At 38.4% G+C, this 20,878-nt stretch overlaps 1 protein-coding gene across 1 annotated transcript; it reads right to left on the bottom strand.

Moving 5' to 3' along the window:
- Positions 1-653: 653 nt before the first annotated feature.
- On the bottom strand, positions 654-19,692 carry LOC122335336 (E3 ubiquitin-protein ligase znrf2-like). The gene is made up of 2 exons (XM_043233167.1): positions 18,905-19,692; positions 654-970 (listed from the first exon to the last, which is right to left on the bottom strand). The coding sequence occupies exons 1-2, from the start codon at positions 19,311-19,313 to the stop codon at positions 669-671; spliced, it is 711 nt and encodes a 236-aa protein (XP_043089102.1). The 5' UTR covers positions 19,314-19,692; the 3' UTR covers positions 654-668.
- Positions 19,693-20,878: the final 1,186 nt, after the last annotated feature.

Below are 20,878 nucleotides of genomic sequence, written 5' to 3'. Positions count from 1 at the left end.
TGGCTTTGGCTCGTTTCGACGACTATCTGTCCCGTTGAGTTTATGGAAACCGACGACGCCTGAAGCCCATGACAAAGGGCTATAAAAACAAGACGAGGAAATAACCGGGATGGAAAGAGGGGACGAGTTCACTCGTCATGTCTGAACAGATTCTAAACGACACCAGATCCGCAGCACTGTAACACGGACGATGATGAACAAGCCCCGTTTACAACTGCAACCGACATCCAGCCAAACTCTCAGATTTAGACGCATAAACGGGACTAAACCACCATGCAGTATCATCATTGCTATTTGTTTTGTCAAATTTAGTTTATAAACTATACAGGCATGTCCAAGAAATAAAACGGAAACGGTGTTATACAATAACAACAAAAAGTCAAAGTAAAAGTCTCTGCTTCAAGCCACCTTTTAAAGCATTCAGATAGGATTAGCGCTTCGGAAGTTATTAAACATTTAAGAACGATAGCTATTGTTAGCTACAGGCGGCAGTCTCGGCCCTTTTAGAGAAAACTGCTTAAATACACCTTTTGAACGGCATTAAAAAGCAGGTGTAGTATTTTTCCATCACCTAGCATCAGACGTGAGTTGCCTAACGTGTGTGCTGCTCATTACCTGAAGTAATAAACAACGCAAACAGACACCCCACAACACACCAGCTCAGCGTTTTAACCCGAACAAATACCAGCGCTTTCATTCAGGTGACTAGATGAAGCACTTCTCTGCACGCTTCTGCTGGAAAAGCAGACGTCTGAACATGAAAGCATTGCAGCAAATCGGCAAACCTGATTCGGCCAGGTCTTAACACGCCACGAGGAGAGACGTGCACGCCTCCCCGTCTCTACAGGACGAGCAGGTGGAAACACACACTCACCGTTGTACGTCACTCGAGGTCTGGTCAAGCACATGACCAGATGAAGGTCCATCTCATCTGAAGAGATGAACTTGGAGCAGACGGGGCACTTGAAACCTGTGGAGACCAAATAAAGCATGAGTTCACACTGAGTTTCACAGCTTGAGCTCCTAGTTAAACACTACTATTAAGAGCTTGTGTAACTCATTTCCGGGCTGCTCCCACTTTATGTTCAGTGTCCTAATCATCTGTGTACCTGTAATAGGATTTGTCTGCTTAATATAAAGCGTAACCGTTTCTTTTTCAAAAAGCACTGTTAGTTCTGTTACGCATTTGTACTTTCACACACCATTCAATGGGTTGTTACACACGTGTAGGTACACAAACATTACAGCTGCACTTACTATATAGATATAGTGTACTTACACTTTGTGTGTGTACACAGACGTACATACATACACACACACACACACACACACACACACACACACACACGTACATACAGACACACAAACACACACACGTACACACACACACACACACACACACACACACGCACACACACACACGTACACGCGCACAGACACACACACGTACACGCGCACATACACACACACACACACACACGTACACACACACACACACACACACACACACACACACACACACACACACACACACGTACTAATGTTTTAGTAGTTTGTATTTATAGTAATTTTATTTTTTATGCAGCTCTATACATTTTGAAAAATTATTCAATCTAGCTAAAAGGTAGCTGTACTAAAATAAGTCTACTTTCTATATCTTTATACTTATATTTTAGCTTTTTTAGTTAACGATAAGAACCCTGGTTCACTGTGTTCTGTTAACAGTTTTTCTTTTTCTTCATTATATTAAGGTGACACTGAATGTCCCGCTGCGTTCATATAAAACTGCTTTTATAATATATACACATTTATATTTTTGGCACATAATATAAAACAGCCTACAGTCACACACACAGATGAGTTTTCACAGCCTTGAATATGCACACTGAAGAACACAGGATGAGGAATCAAATACACTTTCAGTAAAATCAAGAAAAACATTTTAAAAGCACAGCATTTAAAGGATCTGCAGCTCTGTTGATGAGCAAAGAATGATTAGGGTAGACATTATATATTAAATACCACTTCAAAATGGTGCTTATCTATTTTTCATATAATACTAATATAAATAAACACAGAATTTATTATTACCACATTATACAATTTTGGTTACGTCCTGTTGAATTAATAGTTTTACCATCCATTGCTGTTAATAATAATAATAATAATAATAATAAATAAACATCTGTTTTTCTGTAGGGTTTTTTTGTGCAATTTAAGTACAATTTCAATTGATTTCTTGCTCAACTGAATTAATCAGTTTTTACCATTAACTCCAACAGTTGTAGAGGTAAACGTATACACACACACACACACACACACACACACACACACACACACACACACACACGTTATAATTAGTCATAAAACGCACCCAAAAGCCTTGTTCTTTCCAGGAAAACTGGCTGGAAAAACTATGCAATATTCGACGTGTGCGGGTGTTTCTCTGGGACGGACGCAGCAGGAACGCGATAAAGAGCTTAAAAAAGACACAACCAGCGTCAGCGTGTGTGTGTGTGTGTGTTAATCCCTCAGTAGATGCACTCACACACACACACACACACGTTTCTAAAACGCATGTAAAAGCCAGCAGAAACAGATGATCAGCTGAGCTCTACACACAAAGCGGAGGCTGAAGACTAAACGCACTCAATGATATGATTCACTGGCAGCGTCGTGTGACGGCATCGAGCCCTGGGCACCTCGTGACAAAATTGAGCAGTCGGCTGAATGCGGCATGCGCTGCGGCTCTTCTGCATAAACGTGCTATTGAGGAACAGGAGACGCTGGTGACATCTTTCACAGTCAAGACGCACATAAGAACGCTAAACAGGACCTTGCAGGGTTTCTGCCATTTTTATAAAGCTGCACTGAAACAATAACCCGTGTCAAAAGTGCTATATAAATAAAACCGTCTAAAGGATTATATTACAGAGCGCGTGTTGTTTTACAAAGAATTAAGCTTCATCTAGGCAACTGAAAAAAGCTGAATCTCTCAACATAAAATATTTTAGACAGACTATTATTATTATTACTATTATTATTATTATTAATCTTTTAATAAATTATTATTATTATTATTATTATTATTATTATTATTAGTTAAAATGTAAAAATATAAATTCATAAAAATCAATAAAGGATATATATATATATATATATATATATATATATATATATATATATATATATATAATGTAAAATAAATCAATATTAAAAAAAGCTTTCTTTTGATTATTTTTTGTAGCCATATTAAAAAACAACAACAAAAAAACTGGTTTTGCTACACACAGGAGTGTGAGAAAGTCACTCATACACACAAATTTGACTGACCTCATCCAATCTTTACAAAAAAATAAATAAATCAAAATAATTGAGAGTCACATTTACATGCTAACAAAAACTTCCATCCCCAAATAACACCAAGAGGGGCTGAAATGAGGATTAGACCGATTTCTCTGAATACTAGCCTAAAGCAGAATGAGTGGATGATGTTCACCTGTGCCAGGTACACAAAACCTGATTTAGACATGAACAAAAGCACAGCAGAAACTCAACACCTGGCCTCCTCTCTCGTTACAGCCGGACCGGTGTTTAATGACTCCAGAGACTGTACCACGGTCACTAAACGCTGAGCATTATTTACTGTAAACGATTACTGTGAAAGGAGCCCTGAGAGACGCTGGAGGAACAGAGCGTTTACCCCTGCTGCTAAATCACCCATTAAACCCACCGCCTGCATCTCATCACAACAATAACCAGAAACAAAAAAAACTCTAACAGAAAGGACTTAGCGCTTCGGGCCACAGGCCAACACTGAGCTAGATAAAATCAAACATCCCCCGTTTATTTTGTTTGCGCATGATGTCATGCAAGAGCAAACTTGAGCAAATAAATGATTAAATTCAGACAGCATACAAAAAATAAATAAAAATAAGAACAGAAATCAGGATTTGTTCATTCAAAATACCCTGAATTTGAACATTTTCAATTTGAGCTCTAATGGCAAATGACAAAAAATAAACAATATATATTTGTTTATATATATATAACTTATTTGTGTGTGTGTGATTATGATATATATATATATATATATATATATATATATATATATATATATACACACACACACACACACACAAATATTATGTTATAAATTATTGTAAAAAATCATATATTTATATATAAATTATATATATATATTAAATAAAATATTTTAAATATTTAAAAATATGTATAATAAAATGTTTTGATATTTAATATATTTGATATTTACTATATATTGCAGTACTTTGTTGATAAAGATATCTAAAATAAAATGTAATGCTTCAATCAACAGAAAGACGCCTCTCTTCTGACCCATGCTGTTCACTCGGGTATGATGGTCACTCATCAGTGTAAAAGCCATGATTTGTTCTGAATGAAACATAAGAGGCTTAACAGAGATCTGATGACTGATGCTGGACGACTCAATGCCCCGTTTACAGCTCAAGCTAACATTTTCTATATACTCGCCCTCAGGCCATCTAAGGTTTAGATGATTTTTGTTTTATTTCAGTTAAACAGAAACATGCAACACAAAACCAATCCCTGTGACCCTGATGATGATATATTGAATCTAATCACTGACAGCATTAATAGCTGTAATTCACAGGCAAACGGCCGAGGGATGGACACATCCTTTTGAACCGGCTATTTCTGGTCAACCAGATAATCGTCTGAATCGGTTCTCTGAAGTTAACTTTTTTTTTTTCACTTTACATCCTTTAGACACATAAAACGTCCACGTCTCACATCTTGCGCCCCAATAAATAAAGCAGTTGCATATACACTGATCTCACTAACTAGTGACTCAGCTGTTTGCATCAGTTAAATCACAGAACCAGTTCTTAGATAGTTTGGCCTCATAAGATCAATCAAAAGACAAAGGTATTAATTTTGCATTAAGTTGCATTACATCACTCACCAAGTACCACAGTTTCAGCTAAAAGTCCTTCCTGTTCTACTCAAGAAACAAAGTCACCTCCATCTTGAATGATCTGAGGACTAGTTAACAGCTGGTTTTCATTTTTGGATGAACGCCTCTTTAAACTGCTCCAATGGAAGACAACTAACAAGAAGACAATTACTGTAAGACTGTTAATTATACAACGATTGAGTCTGGAAATGACGTCTGCACACACCTCAATGCGGTTTGATTTCATCGACGCTCTGAAAGTGAGCATTAAAAAAAGAAAAAGGGAATCAATGAAGTAAACTACAAAAGAGATTCATTCAAATCGTGCTGTAAAACAACTTAAAAAATTAATTAAATTCGCTATAAATAGACCGAACATTTTGATGGAATATTATAAAAGAAAACTTTAGAAAAACGTGCACCAAGAAATGATTTTCAATAAAGGGCATAAAAAGGAAAAGGCTTTCTTCTTCCAGAAAGCAGAATATGTTTGAACCGTGTTTGAGTGCTGATATTTATAACTAAAACGAAAATATACAAATGATTAAAAACGATCAAAGATGTAAAATAATTTAAGCATTAAAAATTAACATTAATATTACCTTTCATGAGCTAGAAAAAATAAAATAAGAAAAAATATTAATGTTTTAAAAAACACAATATGAGTATATTAGGTAACACTTTAGTTTAGGGAATTCTTACTATTAACTGCCTATTAATATTTATTATATTTATATATTCTGCATGAGCATGTTCTACATCCCTAATCCTATCCAATAATTAAACTGAACTACCCATCTAAATATTAATAAGCAGCACATTACGAGTTTATTGAGGCAAACGTCAAAGTTAATGATTTGTTAACAGTGAGATTTGGACTTTAAAATAAAGGTCGTTTAAATATTTCTGGAATGTAATAAATGCAAGTTATTATATTTTGATGGAAGATAAAGAAAACACACAAGTTGAGGGTAAAAAGAGCGGATACGCAAAATCAATCCCAATTAAACGCCACATAAATCGGCACTATTAGTACATTTAACCCTCCGTACACCGACTTCATCCTTCATCTGCCTACAAATATAAGCCAATGAAAGCATGCATTTCTTCAACGCTGTGTCATAAAACTTCAACAGAGTCAGCAGGAGCGCTGGCAGTCGCACCGGTCCATCTAGATTTCTCATCTCTGCCGTATTGACGGTGAAATCGGGGTATTTCAGAGCGTCTGAGCATCCGTCACAGCGAGATCGATGGGGTTCGCGCACGCTCTCTACGGGATTTAATGAAGCGGCAGAGCTCCTCGGAGAGATGCAAAGACTCGTGCTTACGGTCTCTCCTGGGAAAGAACGGAAGCCGTTGATTTGTGTAGGAAACTCCCGAGGAAACACAGACTCCTGGCGTGGTGGAGATATTCAACCTGACAACACATACACCCTCTTTTATGGCATTCAGAGAGAGTCAAACAAGCTTTACCTCATACACAGGAGTTACACAGCTGCATTGTTTTCCCTGCTGCATGAAGAACGTCATCTGCAAAAACCTGACTGCGTTAAACGTTAGTTAATAAAAACACTACTGATTTCAACAATGCATTAGTAAATGCTGAAACTAAGCTATTAATAAATGCTGTGGAAGTATTGTTCATTTTTAGTTCATTTAGCTCACTAACGAACCTTATTGTAAACTGCGTTAAAACAAAGATTTCACTGTACAATACAATTTTTTGTTAGTTTATAAACCAGTCGCATACTAAGCCAATTTCTTTTTAATTTTGCTTCATCATGCAACAAATTACAGCTGTAAGGGTCAGCATCTAGTTAACTATAACCATAAAAATGTCATAAAAGGAAGTTCATATCACTTCAAAAGCTTATAAGAACACTTTTATGGTGCTTCTAAGAGCTTTACAGTAAAAATGCAGTTTGGAAGCAACACAAGGGTTTGTAACTACATTTCTAAGACTGAACCTTACATGTGTTCACTTGCAGCGTACCTGGACAAGCAAGCAGATGTAAACCGAAACGGTTTTAGGTGGGAAGGACAGCAAAACAAATCTATCAAGAGTCTGATACGTTTACTTCTGTTACTTCTTGAAATGAAAATCAGGAACTGGGAAGTTTCAGAGCAGCAGAGGCGTTGGCGCAGGCTTCTTAAAAGCCGAAGCGTTTCATTTCTGCTCATCGCCGCATGCAACTGCCAAAATAATGACCGATTTCGCTGATTGGTTATTCAAACAGACAGCCCCGCCCCCAAACTCACCCCATTGGTCAAGTAAACGTAACGATGCTCAAACACGTCAGGTGTTTTAAAAGCACGTCCGTGACCGACTTTAGTGAGCATTCAATAAAAAGGTTTTATTTTTAAAAAACAAAAAAATTTTTTTTTGTACATTTCGGCTCATCAGGCGTCTCTAATAAAGCTTTAAATGGCACATCTTCTGTGAATGAGATCTACGTCTGTGGCAGCAGACGGTCTCGCGCTCTCCGTGTGTGCGTGACTGACGTAACCGGGCTAAAATTAAATCGCTGAGACAATGACGAGCGCGCAGGCAGCAGAACGCCGGCTAGACAAAGACGACAATACCGCAGGGTTAGGCCTGCAATTTCCTAAACATGCACGAGATACGAGGACCACGGCGGCATCTGCTCTAAAACACAAACCAGGGGATCAGGACACAGCACTGCTTTTTATCTTAAATCACAAACAAATCCATTTTAATAAAGCAATAAAATACAAAAACCTATTTATACCCAACACATAGCACACCTATCCTAGCTTCGTGTCAGTATTAGGCTTTTTTTTTTTCCTACCATTGTTATTATTACTACTACTACCACCTTTATTATCATCATTAATATAACTATTGCCATCCTCACACAATATCATCATCACTATTACTACTACTTTTATTATTGAAGCATGCTACTAAAATATTACTACTATTATTCAGGTTATCACTGCTGCCATTTACATTGCTGTTTTTGTGCTGTGCTCACTGTAAGCTGTATGTTTTGCATATATAATAAATACTTAAAAAAAATTAAATAAAATTAATAAAACCGAATTAAAGCATGCACTTTGAGGCAAACTGACGGCAATAAAAAAATAAATAGGCTTTTTTTTTTTATACAATCCTGTGTGACCGACTGGCTAATTTTGGGTTTGGAGACGTGATGCACTTTCATGCGCAGAGAAAAGTAAAAGATGTAAAGTCAGAAGCACGCAGAAAGACGCGTGTGCATCGGCGGCACGTCTGAAGGTTAGTCCTCTTGATGGAGAGGGTCCTGAGGAGACCTTAATAATTCATAAAGCTGTCAGCGCTGCAGAGCAGACGGACGGAGAAGAAAACGGGTGTTTAGTATCAAAAAGGTCAGCGCCGTCCTACTATAAATGATCGTAAACATGCTATAATTTGACAAGGTGACAACATCAGCTAGTAGGGTTAGATAAAGGAGAGGAAGGTGTCTCACACACACACACACACACACATCTAGTGAACTTGTTTTTGAAGTTTCTTCTGCTCAACAGGGAAGCATTTATTTGATCAAAACAAACTAAAAATTGCGAAATTATTGAAATTTCAAATAGCTGTTTTCTATGTGAATATCTGTTAATCTGTGATTTAGTATCACATGGTCCTTCAGAAATCATTCTGATATACTGATTTACTGCTCAAGAAATATTTCTGGATCATTAAAAAATAAATAAATAAATAATAAAAAAAAAAAGCGGGTTGCATAACATTTGTGGAAACCGTAATGCATTTTATTTCTCATTGTTCTTTGATGAACAAATTTCAAAATAACATTTATTAGCGACAGTCTTTAAAATGTCACTTCTGATAAATTTTTAATGTTATGTTGTTATTAACCCAAGTTTCTTCTCTTTGTATTCTCAGAGCACAGAAACGGAAACACAGAAGGAAATGACCCGACAGTTCCAGTAGAGCTTAAACAGGAAAACATCGTTTTTTTAAAAAAAGCACTAACTTCACCTGAGTTGAAGGATTCTCACGAGCACAAATGCAGATTCGACGGTGATTATTCAGCAATCAGGAGGCATTCGAGCGCAGCAAACCTGCAATAAACCCAAAGCGGCGGGAAGCGGCGCGTGGCCCGACGATGCCATCTAATGCGGCGTATGAAGCCAGCGAGGGAGACGGGACTCTTACCTCGTCTAAGTGCTCAATTAACTAGCCTGTCTGTGCGCTGCAATCTGAAGGCATGATTTACATTTAGAGCATTATGTTTGCTTCACTCATGCTGCCAAAACGCCACTCTTACTTCATCTGCAAAGTACAAATCCAACCAATGGGCTACAATTTGTCCAAAAATCTAAATCAAGATAGCAGTATAAAGCGCTGCATGCTGCAAATAGCATGCAATTATTTTAATTGATCTGTTATTTGTTTGCTTATTTTTTCATGCACTGGACGACCTACTAAATTTGCTAAAATATAAACAGTACACTTTTTTTTTTTTAAACATGGCATTTGTTAGAGCATGCATAGTTAATACTGCATCCGCTATAACTGTGCATGCTCTGAAAAATACTGAGAAATAATGCAATCCTGTAGATCAAATGGTGCATGCAATGATTCACACCAGTGACCAAGAAACGCATGAAGTGAAAAAATGCAATGCAAGTCGCTCCGGATAAAAGAGTCTGCTTAATGCATACGTGCACATATAAATCATTTAAAGCTTGTATGTGTGTATAAGCCATTTTAATGGAAAACGGTGCCATGAGCCTGTGTCTGCTTGCAGAGATAATCACACGACTTAAGGAGTGTAATAAGATTACATTCCTGTCTTTATGATGCCGAGATGATCCAACCACTCGTGCATTCATGACTGACAGCCCTGCTCAATAGTGTTCATCTAACCGTATGAATATGAGGATTTCAAGGCCTGTGGAGGAACCATTCAAACCATCTTTAGAAGAACAATAGACATTGTGCAAGAAGACAATGTGGTGCGTTAGAAAACTAAATAGGGTCGTGCAAAAATGAATGTCACAACAGATCACGAGCAGCTCTTCCTGTAAATGACAAGTCTATTTAAAAGCTGCAAGTCTTTGCCAGCATTCTCATTTCTGAAAATCGACTTTTGCTATAACTTTTACTTCCCCGTGAGAGTGTTTACAGGAAGAGTCGTATCTTTCCATCACTCGGCAATGAATGCTCTGCAGTGAATGGGTGCCGTAAGAACTGATAAAAGTAACCCACAGCACTTCAGTTCATCAGTTAACACCTAGAGAAGACAAAAGATGAAACTAATCCAGCGTTAAGATGTTTTTAACTAAAGTCTGCAATCCATAATAACTCTTCTGGTCTGAATCAGGAGAGAGCTAAAGCACAAATCGAGCAGCGTTTAGAAACAGCTCTAAACAAATATAAGGCTGGATTTTGAGGTGAACAACAGAAGGTGCGCTTTCTTTGACATTCTGACGGCACCCATTCGCTGCAGAGGACCCACTACTGAGTAAGCGATGCATGAAGAAAGACTTGGATGTTGAGCACGTTTACAACAAATTAGCATTTTGGGGTGAAGTATACCTTGCAACTACGAAACAAAAAGACACCTTTAATGTGGTTTTCCAGGTATGGGAGTTACAGCAGATCAGAGAAATAGGATTCCTTTCTTTGAATGATGAGTATACAGTATACACCGAGTCAGGCAACAGCTGGCTGAACACAAAAATGTCCTTGTTTTCAGGGAATCTAGTTCAGATCAAATGCATGATAACTTGATACGCCTTTTAACTCAATACTAACACCAAGCCAGTGAAACCAATTACAAATCACACACATTCATGCACTGATACTACAGCTACTTTAGAAACCTTTACCAGTGACTAACGGTTTATAAACTAATTCGCATATCCATAGCAGAAAAACATACATATTCCCATGACCGCCTCCTCTTGAGAATAAACAGATCCATAATGTCTGTTCTGCATCTGATTACGTGGAGTCCTCTTCCTGTTTATGCCCGGAGGGAACCGGCTGTTCGTTCGTCCCTTCTGTCATACAAGGCTTTCAGTATCGAACCATCCGAGGTGGTTCAACTCCACAACCGCCATTTTCTGCAGGAACCCTTTTAATTGACATGAGGGTGAATAAATAATGGCAGTTTTATTTTTGGAAAAGAAAAAATGTAAAAAAAATAAAAATCAATCCTTTAATCCTAGCCAGACTCGGAGCTCTACAAACGCTGACAAGCAATATTAGGCTAGAGAAAGCATGGCTCATTGACTTTTTCCTCGAGCGTATCAGAGTCATGATGCTTCACATTTTCAGCCTGCCTGCGCTGTATAACGTGTCTGATATATGACCCCATATGTACAAGAGTCTCAAAAGAGCTTGATTGGGGAGCAGTTCCTTCAAAACTCTCCAAACGCTTTCAGGAGAGCCTCGGCGAGAGATGCAAAGGAGATCAGGTCATGTTAAAACAAGCCTGGGACAAGACCCTAAAAGTTCAGCACGGAGATGAAGCTGGCTGATAAACCTCGTGACTAAATTAGATGTGCATCTTCTCATATTGCTCAAAATCAAAATGACATTCATGTGAACCAACGTATACTTAAAAAAAAAAAAAGACATGCATGTCAGCTACACATCATTAAAATGTTGTAATGTTGTGATACGGAAGAGCTGGTTTAGGTCATTTCAACACAAAATCTAAAAGGAAATACATTTATTTTTATAACGCACACAAAATAAAACATCTTCCTCATTTATCAATTACATTTGGCTTTATGTGCTACTTGCATTGCATTAAAGGACATAGGCTACATTTTATAAACAAACTGATTCCCATTTGCAAAATATTTGTAGAGCATGTTGAGTATTGCTCTGCTGCCTTTCAATTTATATAAAAAAAATTGGACTTATATTTGCATAACTGCATGCACGAATGCAATTAAAACCGGTTCTGTATCAACAATGAGAATTTTAAAAAGGAGAAAGATTTCTAAAGCAGAACATCAAGATGATATTAATTGATTCACAGCAGCTTTACAGACAATCATGACGTCAATGTTTACAATATCTTCACGCCTTTCAGCCGCATTTATAAGATTACAGCTTTATCATAAGAGTTCATTTTGCAACTATACAAGCAACCAAAGAGTTCAGACGTAGTTTGCCGTGTAGCACTGATAATAAAAGCTGCAGAAGTATAGACAAACCAACATATAAACAGACGGGTAAGAGTACGCTTTACCTTTGGTGATGAAAATGAAATAAGGTTGAGATTGGGTAAATAAGCATATAATAAATTTGCATAATATATATATATACATATAATATATACATTATATATATATACATATATATATATATACATATACATATAGAGTATAAATACATATATATATATATATATATATATATATGAGGAGCTGTTGAGTATACATATACATATACATATACATTATATATTATATATATACATATACATATATATATACATATACATATATATATACTATCCGTATTGAGACCCAGTGAAAATATACATATATATATATATATATATATATATATATATATATATATATATATATATATATATATATAGTGTCTGAAAGTATAAATATATAAAGTATTTGATGTCCCTCAGGATGTTAGTTTCTGTGTGACATCCAATTTAAAGCTGTCCGTTTGAGATCTGAAAGGATTGATGTCCCCGGATGAAACATTGACTATCGATTCCTGGATCGACCGCCGGGGTTCGCTCACGCACATAGACTTCATAAAACATCTCATCCGTGCCAGATCTTCTCCACGACCCGGTCAAACCGAATCTACGGCATGAGAAATGAATCATGACCTGCTGACTCAGAAACGTCCCAGGCTGCTGAGAAGAACGGATTAGGATAATGTAAAGCGCGACGGTAGAAATTAGTTGATAAACAGAATAACGCTGCGTAAGCAGTGTAGCACAGATATATTTGCACGTTAGGCTTTTCGTTTCATTTTATTTTTCATATTCAGCGCATCAAAAAAAAAAAACGTAAGTGTTAAAAGCAATGTTTAAGCGACAGTGCACCCCAAAAAATAACTCATTTTCTTTTACTTCTATGTTTTCGTCTAAACTGGTATGAATACCGCTTTTTTTCTTCTTTAAGTCACAATTGCACGACATAAATAAAAAGCAAAATTGTGAAATATAAACTTGCAATATACTTTTAGTTTTTTGTTTTGTTTTAGTTTAAAAAAATAAATAAAAATACAAACAATTTTTTGAAAAAATATAAATTTTTCAAAAATGTGTAAAAATAAATAAATAACAATAATAAAAAAACTAGAACAAATAATATTGTTTCAAATTTCTCTCACAATTTGGATTTATTTTTTCATAATTCTGAGAAAGAATAATTGCAAAAAATCTGAATTGTAAGATATAAACTAATATAATATAAAAAATATAATATAAAAAAATTCAGAATCAGAAATGTGAAATATTACCTCATAACTGCAAGAAACAGACTTACAATACTGAGAAGTCAAAATTGTGAGATATGATTTTACAAAAACGCAAGATCAACCAGATCAAGATCAAGTTTTAAGTTAAAAGGCAGGTTTTTACAATATAAATCATAAACGTATGGTTACCATAAACTTTACACACACAGAAAAACAAAAAACCTTGAGAGATTTTTCAAAACGGCATGAGAGCGAGTAAATCATGACAGAAATGTAAACCATCCCTTTAACTGCGGCAGAAGGCCTCGGATCGTGTGTGTGTGCGCGTGAGAGATACGGCTGGAGATGGAAAGCTCTCGGAGCAGCAGGTGGAACGGAGCCAGAGAGTAATGCAGAGGAAAGGGAGGCGCTCCAGCCATTAAGAGCCGAGTCTGAACCGCTGCGGCAGCACACCGGGACAGAGCGGCCGGCAAACTACTGACCCGCTCCCAAACCCCGTCCAAGTTCAAGCCGCTTCCCTGATGTCAGCCGATTCCCTCGGGGAATATTTATTTTGCTCTTTGCACTAGTTATCTGGTGTTATTCAATGCAAGAGAGTTTTAAATCGGTTCGCTGGAACGATCGGAACGGACTCCCAGAAATGTTTCTTTCTTGAATCCCGTTTTTAATAATCAGTTCGTTAAAATTCATCAAATTGACATTTCAACATTTTTCACGCCTCAAAATATAACTCTCCACCATTACTTAATTAATTAGGCAGGCACTAAGTAATATGCAAATTAATCTCAACGTCTACTTAAACGGCGTCATCAGATCCGCTCCGCTTTCATTAAAGCAGTAAATGCTAAACAATGGCGATTTTATGCTGCATCATTAAAACAGGAACCGATTACAACAAGTGACTGCATAAGTTCACAGATCAGAAGGATAATGCGCTTCGTTTATCGCTCTGTAACTGATATCATTAGCCTTTGGCTTGACCACGTTATAAAACGGCTAATAATGCAACGGCTAATGTTGCACCAATCGCGTTCACAACCACAAATAGCTAACGATATGCAAGCCCCCACTCATCAAGATGACGGGATTAACTACGCGTTTGGTTTTAAAGAAAAGAAAATGTTGTTTACCAATTTGGACATAGTCTTTAAGCACACGTTCATCAGTCAGATAGGCATCAGACAATCGCAGTACTAAAATATTCATTATGTGCATCTACTCGTGCAATAATGACAACATTAACTTAGACAAGTGCATACCAACTGGTCTGTCTGAATTCAGATATAAAATCACGCAACGGAGATATCCACTACATCTCAGTAACGTGGACCATCTCCTCGGCCCGTCTGTCAAATCAGATCTGGATAATACCGCTGACCCCGCACCGAGTCATTTACATTAACTAAATATTGATCCGCAGCGAGTAGTCGTGCCCTAAAGTCTCGGCTGCCGTAAAATACGCCAGCATGTGCTGCCAGCCTTTAAACACAACAGCAGCTCGTTCCGGTAAGAGCCCATCGAGTCAAAGTCGAGTCGGAGAAACACGGAGAGCAAAGGGCAGGGAGTAAAGCGGGAAGAAAAAGGCTGCGTGTTGAATGTATACACAGCACAGCTGAGCTCGCTCCCCGCGTTTGTGCGCGTTTTATGAAGTGTGGACAGTGTGAACACGGATCACATGACCGCTGGCCCGAGCTCGTGACCGGCAAAGGACACTTTTCTGAAAGCACAGCGATGCCGAGCCGCCGGATCCGGTTTCGCCGCTGGTTTGTGGTTAGAGAATGTTCTGGCTTTCTGTCAACAGATTTGTAGAACATTAAGACATTAAGACAACTAAATTGTTGGGTTTTTTTTGCTCATCCACAATCAGACATTAAAATTAAAAATAAAAAAAATGAACGCACAGAAACTCAATGTACTGCAAGTTCTCCCATAATTAAAAGTGTACAGAAATAGTCGACACCTTAACATCGTATTCTATCCGTCCAATGTTCTTTTAATCCAGTAATACAACAAAAAGAAATGGTGCATTGTGCCTTTTAATTGTTCTCTGCAGAACAAATAAACATGCATGCGCAACATGAAACTATACAAGAGGAACTAAAATCAAGACTAGTTAACTTGTGTTACTAGTTGTGCATGAACAACTCAGAAATGAAATGCATTGAGCACAAGTACAAGCGTTTCCATTCCTGTGAGTCAAAACAGCTCATTTCTTCTGATGTCAATATCGCATTGATCAACACTGATACATGCAGAACTCCTGCTATTTTTATACAGTTCTCGTATTATAATCTCCCTCGCGCTGTACAGTCTGTGTCACTAAAGTGTAATACTTACTTTTAGAGGTTTCAATGCATCACTCAGAACACTAGTACTAGTGATGACTGCCTTAGCAAACGCTACTGATAAATGCCTAATATGACCGAGCTACGCTTTGCATGATTTCGCCTCCAGGTCTGATGCAAACCACACACAGTGTCAGTTAAAAGGAGGATTCCCCGGTGCGTTTCTATAATTGAAAGCGAACTCAAGTCTCATTTCCCTTTAAAAACTCCCTCCTCCGTCTTATCCAGTCGGTTAAAAGTCACACTTGGCCATTTTAACAACGTTTAAAGATTAACTTCAAACGCCAGCGAGAGGCCGCTACAGAATTAAAGTTCAACCCAGGCCACGGCGGCTGGGGAAATTCCGTCTCAGAAACGCTCGACCTCACCTGCCTTTCCAACGGATTTGAATACGGTTCGTAAGAAACAACGAACAGCCGAAATAACACCGAACGTCGCATTAAAACACGCACGAGCCCTAATATCACGAGAAAAGATCAAAGTAAATCCCTCCTGTAGCTCAAACGGTAGAACACGCAACGAAAAAAAGTCATGGGTTCGATTTCCAGGGAAAAAAAAACCGTGTGCATGAATCGTAGGAAAGCACAAATGCAATGTACGTAATGCATAAATGCAAAGCATTTGCCAAATGTTACATAACTTGTATAATATACATGTTTACCCATACATTAAAGTTTGCTAAAAATGTACTAACATTTGTTTCTTCATGACTTTATGTAGCATTCCCTCACTCTCTCCAGAGTGAATGGGTGCCGTCAGAGCAAACATCACAATGATCCACACCACTGCAGTCCGTCTGTTAACCGTCAGGTCACCACAGTTTCTTTTCATAACAGAAATCATAGGAAAAAACACTTTACAAACCAAAACAGTCCGAAACAACTGCAAGTTGCATTTCTATACAACAGGAGGCGATCTTTTTCATTGGAGGAGGAAGCATTGTGTTTTAGCTGGAAGCAATGGTTTGAAGTTAAAAATATTTTTTGTAGTTTTCGGCCTTACAAGATGTGAACTGATGGACTGGAGCGACGCTTCTGGATTATTGTGATGTTTTTAAATCAACCGTTCAGACTCAAACTCAACAATTTATAGCTTTAATAACTTCTAACGTAACGTTTCCCTTCTGATCTGGAGGTGAAAAGCGACCCGGACCTGTTCTCGGCGGGTTTCCTGAGATTCAGCCAGTTGAACCACATAACAGAGGTGTTTACGAAACATCAGATTACGGAGCAGGTTCTCAGAAAAACAACAACCGAAGACCCGCATGACGACTGAACTGCTCGGAAATCACCTGCCTCTCCACACCTGATCAGAGATCTCCACAACCACTACCTGTTGGTTCCCCAGAGCGCGTCGCAGTCTCTCGCCGCAGGCGCAGCGGCACGCATCTGTGAAAAACGGCCCGCAATGCTGCACAAAGCTGCACCAGTTCACGATGGAATAAAAATAAAGTTCATCACATTTGACAAACCAACCAGATCGCTTTAACCCACAATATTTAACTTCAAGCCAAACGTATTCTTTCGCCACTGCAGGAAACAAACACCCAGTGCGGTCTGTTTAACCTAGTAAGCGGTGGTTTGACCTACTGGTTAAAGATCTGTGATCAGCTGCATAAACTTTGCGATTAGTTGTACTTCAGATTCAAATGAGGCTAATCTGACTGACTTGATGTTACGAGCAGAACAAAAATGGACGTCTAACTTACAAGACACGGCTGTTTCTTATGCAACCGGACACACGGCTGGTAACTTAAAGGTCGAAGGTCACCAGATTGCAGCAACAGTAATAAACCAAAACATCTTTCTCTATTGGATAATAAAAACAAACCGCTAGTTCGGCTGATTTAACCCTAACAGGTGGTTAAAGATCTGTCCATATCCGAGAGTTAACGACATGTCAATAACCAATAAACGGCAATACACCGTTTATGAATCGCTTTGTCTTTTAACTGGTCAGTACGGATCTGCTTTATGCAGAAATGATGGTTGCTCAGGTGGACTAACTTAGAAACTAAAAAAAAAAAAGTTGCTCAAGTTGCTAAACTTAAAAGGGAAGATCCATTAACTATTAGACAAGTAGTTCACAAACATTAAAAACACTTGACCTCTTAAACTCATAAATGCAAATGTGTCTGTAGTTTAACAAAAACATTGATGTGAAACTACAAGGACACAATATAACAGACTTCTATATTTATATACATTGGCACATATTAACCACCAACATCATTGCATAATAATATATATATATATATATATATATATATATATAAATAATGATAATGATAATATAATATATATATATATATATATATATATATATATATATATATATATATAATAATAAAATATAATATAAAATAAAATATAATATAATATATATATAATATATATATATATATATATATATATATATATATATATATAATAAAATATAATATTATATATAAAAAATATAATAAAATAAAATATAATAAAATATAATAAATAAATATATATACACATATATGTCTGACAAAAAAGCAGTCATAAGAAGCACAGTTATATTTCTAGCAATAGACAACAACACATTGTATGGGTTAAGATTATTATTCAATATATATATATATATTATTACTATTTTTTTTTATAAAAAAAATACTTCTACTACTATCATTTATTAAATTAATAACATGTAATAAATCAATACACATGCACATCTGGTTTAAGCAGCTGGTTAAAGACATTGAAACCGGTTACTAAAATAACCTCCCAAACCTGCAAGTGCACATTTACATACACATTTGCATTAATATAAACATAAAAAAAGGGAACTTCGTATATTTATAATCATCACACACATCAACTACCAGTGACAGCGTGTGTGGGTCAGTTACTCGTGACAGGGGAGGTATATCGTTTAACCAGCTGGTTAATGACGCTAAAGAATCTGCAGCCAGTAAACGGTTGAAGGTTCACAAGCCTGGTTGACAAGCACGAGTTTGACCTCAGTGACCTCGTGGATATTAAACTAAATGTGAAGTTCAAACGCTTTCTTGTAATGCGGGTAGTTGATGACAAGAGGGGGACTTGTGTTTATAGGGGAGTTATTAGTAACAGGTGGTTAAATTAACCCCGGTTTTACTACAAATATGAATAGTTAAACTATTACTACTAGACAAACTCTTACCTCCGAAGAGATGAGGCGACAGGTGAGCAGGTAAAGATCCGATCAAGAGTCTCGGAGCGCCGGTTGAGCGCTCTCTCTCCCCGCCGTTCTCCTCCGGCGTGCTGTTACCGGAGTCCTGAGAGCCGTACGCTCCCGCGCTCGGTATATTAATGCTCGACTGAGGTCTCGCGCCCGGTCCACCGGAGACCCCCCCGACGGAGCGCGTCCTGGAGCCGGTGTAGTGCGAGGCCACCGCCGCTGACGAGGACGACGACGAAGATGTGGCACCTGAGGCGCCGTGAGCGGGAAACCTCATCGCCACAGCCGCCGTTCTGCCGCCGCCGCCGCCGCCGTTACTCGACGGGAGATCCGAGCCGGAGTACGCTCGCGTGCGGCCGTTTTCAGCGGGACCGCTCTGCTTGGCCCCCATTCCGTCCGCTTTTAATGATTAAAGACGAACAAACAAACACACGCGCGCACACCGACGGCGAGCGGGAAGCGTCGCCCGTTACATCTGACGTCACCGAAACTTTTTGCGAAGGGCTTTAAATCGCCGTCAGCGTGAGCTCGCGCTCGCCCGCGCTTGTTTTCGCCTCGCTCGCTGTTGTTTTCTAACTAGCGTCGCCGGGGCCATGTCCTCTCGCGTGTCGCGCGTGGAAACGTGACGCTCCGACGCGACGCGACGCGACGCTTCACACACACCCCCCCCCACGTCCTCCCGAAACCGCGCGCGTTGACGGCAGAGCTGTGCGCGCGACGGGCGGTTATCGCGCAAACTGATTTCAACTGCGGAGTGCGAAAGCGAGGCGGGGGGGCGGGGCGCGCCGGTGACGTCATAATCCCGGGAAATAAACCCCGGCTGGCGCTCCTGACGCTCTCCGTCCTCTCGCGCGCGTCTGCTGATGCTGCTGCGGTTCGTGACACATTCGCGACCGTGGAGCTCAAACCTGTCATATTTAAAAAGAAAAAAAAAAAAAACTGTTAGGTATACATCACCTGAAAGATGAATAAATAAACCTTCCGTCGATGCATGCCTGAGACGCGTCTGTTCGGAATCTGAGGGCGCAAAACAAATCTGAATATAGAGAAAATCGCCCTTGAAGTTGTCCAAATGAAGTTCTCAGCAATGCATATTACTAATCAAAAAATACGTTTTGATGTATTTATGGCATATTTATATTCATGGTATGAAATATGTATTTTTTCGGCAAAATATTTCCGTGGAGCGTGATCTTTTTTAATATGCTAATGATTTTTGGCATCATATCTCCTCATACGATGCGTTGTTGGCTATTGCTACACATAAACCTGTGGTGCAGATGAATGCTTTAATTGATACGCTTATATTAAGACATTATTTGCCCACCAGTGCACACAGTAAAAATAAAAAAAAAGTGGTTAATAAAATAACATAACTGTGTGTTTTGGAAAACAGTAGGCTGCGATTTGTGGAAATCCACAAAAACCATCTCTAGTGTTTTGCTGGTTCGAGGTCAGCGATTATGGAGATTAATTCAATTACATGACATTAGAACAGGTTAGAGCTAAGTTAAACTAGTTATATTGACGGAAGCACGGAATAAGAGCTTGCTGGCCCAGAAACATTCACAGAGCTTTCTTATCATCATCTGAAAAAAGGAAACTGGAGGCCGAGGGAGTTACTGCACTTTGTCGAAAGACTGCAAAGATATTTTTTTACTACCATGCACCGGTTCACATTAAGACCAGGAGCCTGTGCTGAAGGAAAGCACTGCATCAGTGTCTCAGCGATGGAAGTGAATGGGTGCCGTCAGAATGAGAGTCCGATAAAAACATCACAGCGCTCCGTGACGTCCGGAGAAGACAAAAAGATCAAACCAATCCAGCATTAAGATGTTTTTAACTCAAATACAAGTCCATAAGACATAATAAGTCGTCCTCCGGTGAAAATGCCCTGGTCTGAATCAGGAGAGAAATCTGCACAAGAATAGATGCGTGTGGATTTTGACAAGAGAG

Source organism: Puntigrus tetrazona, unplaced genomic scaffold (genome assembly GCF_018831695.1).
Source record: "Puntigrus tetrazona isolate hp1 unplaced genomic scaffold, ASM1883169v1 S000000761, whole genome shotgun sequence".
Taxonomy (NCBI): domain Eukaryota; kingdom Metazoa; phylum Chordata; class Actinopteri; order Cypriniformes; family Cyprinidae; genus Puntigrus; species Puntigrus tetrazona.
Note: the sequence above shows the minus strand (reverse complement) of the source record. Positions and strands in the feature narration are given on the sequence as shown.

Coding starts and splice junctions, on each gene's coding strand:
- LOC122335336 (XM_043233167.1), bottom strand. CDS start 19,313: ATGGGGGCCAAGCAGAGCGGTCCCGCTGAAAACGGCCGCACGCGAGCG. Junction 971..18,904: donor GTCGCCTCATCTCTTCGGAG/GTAAGAGTTTGT, acceptor TGGTCTCCACAG/GTTTCAAGTGCCCCGTCTGC.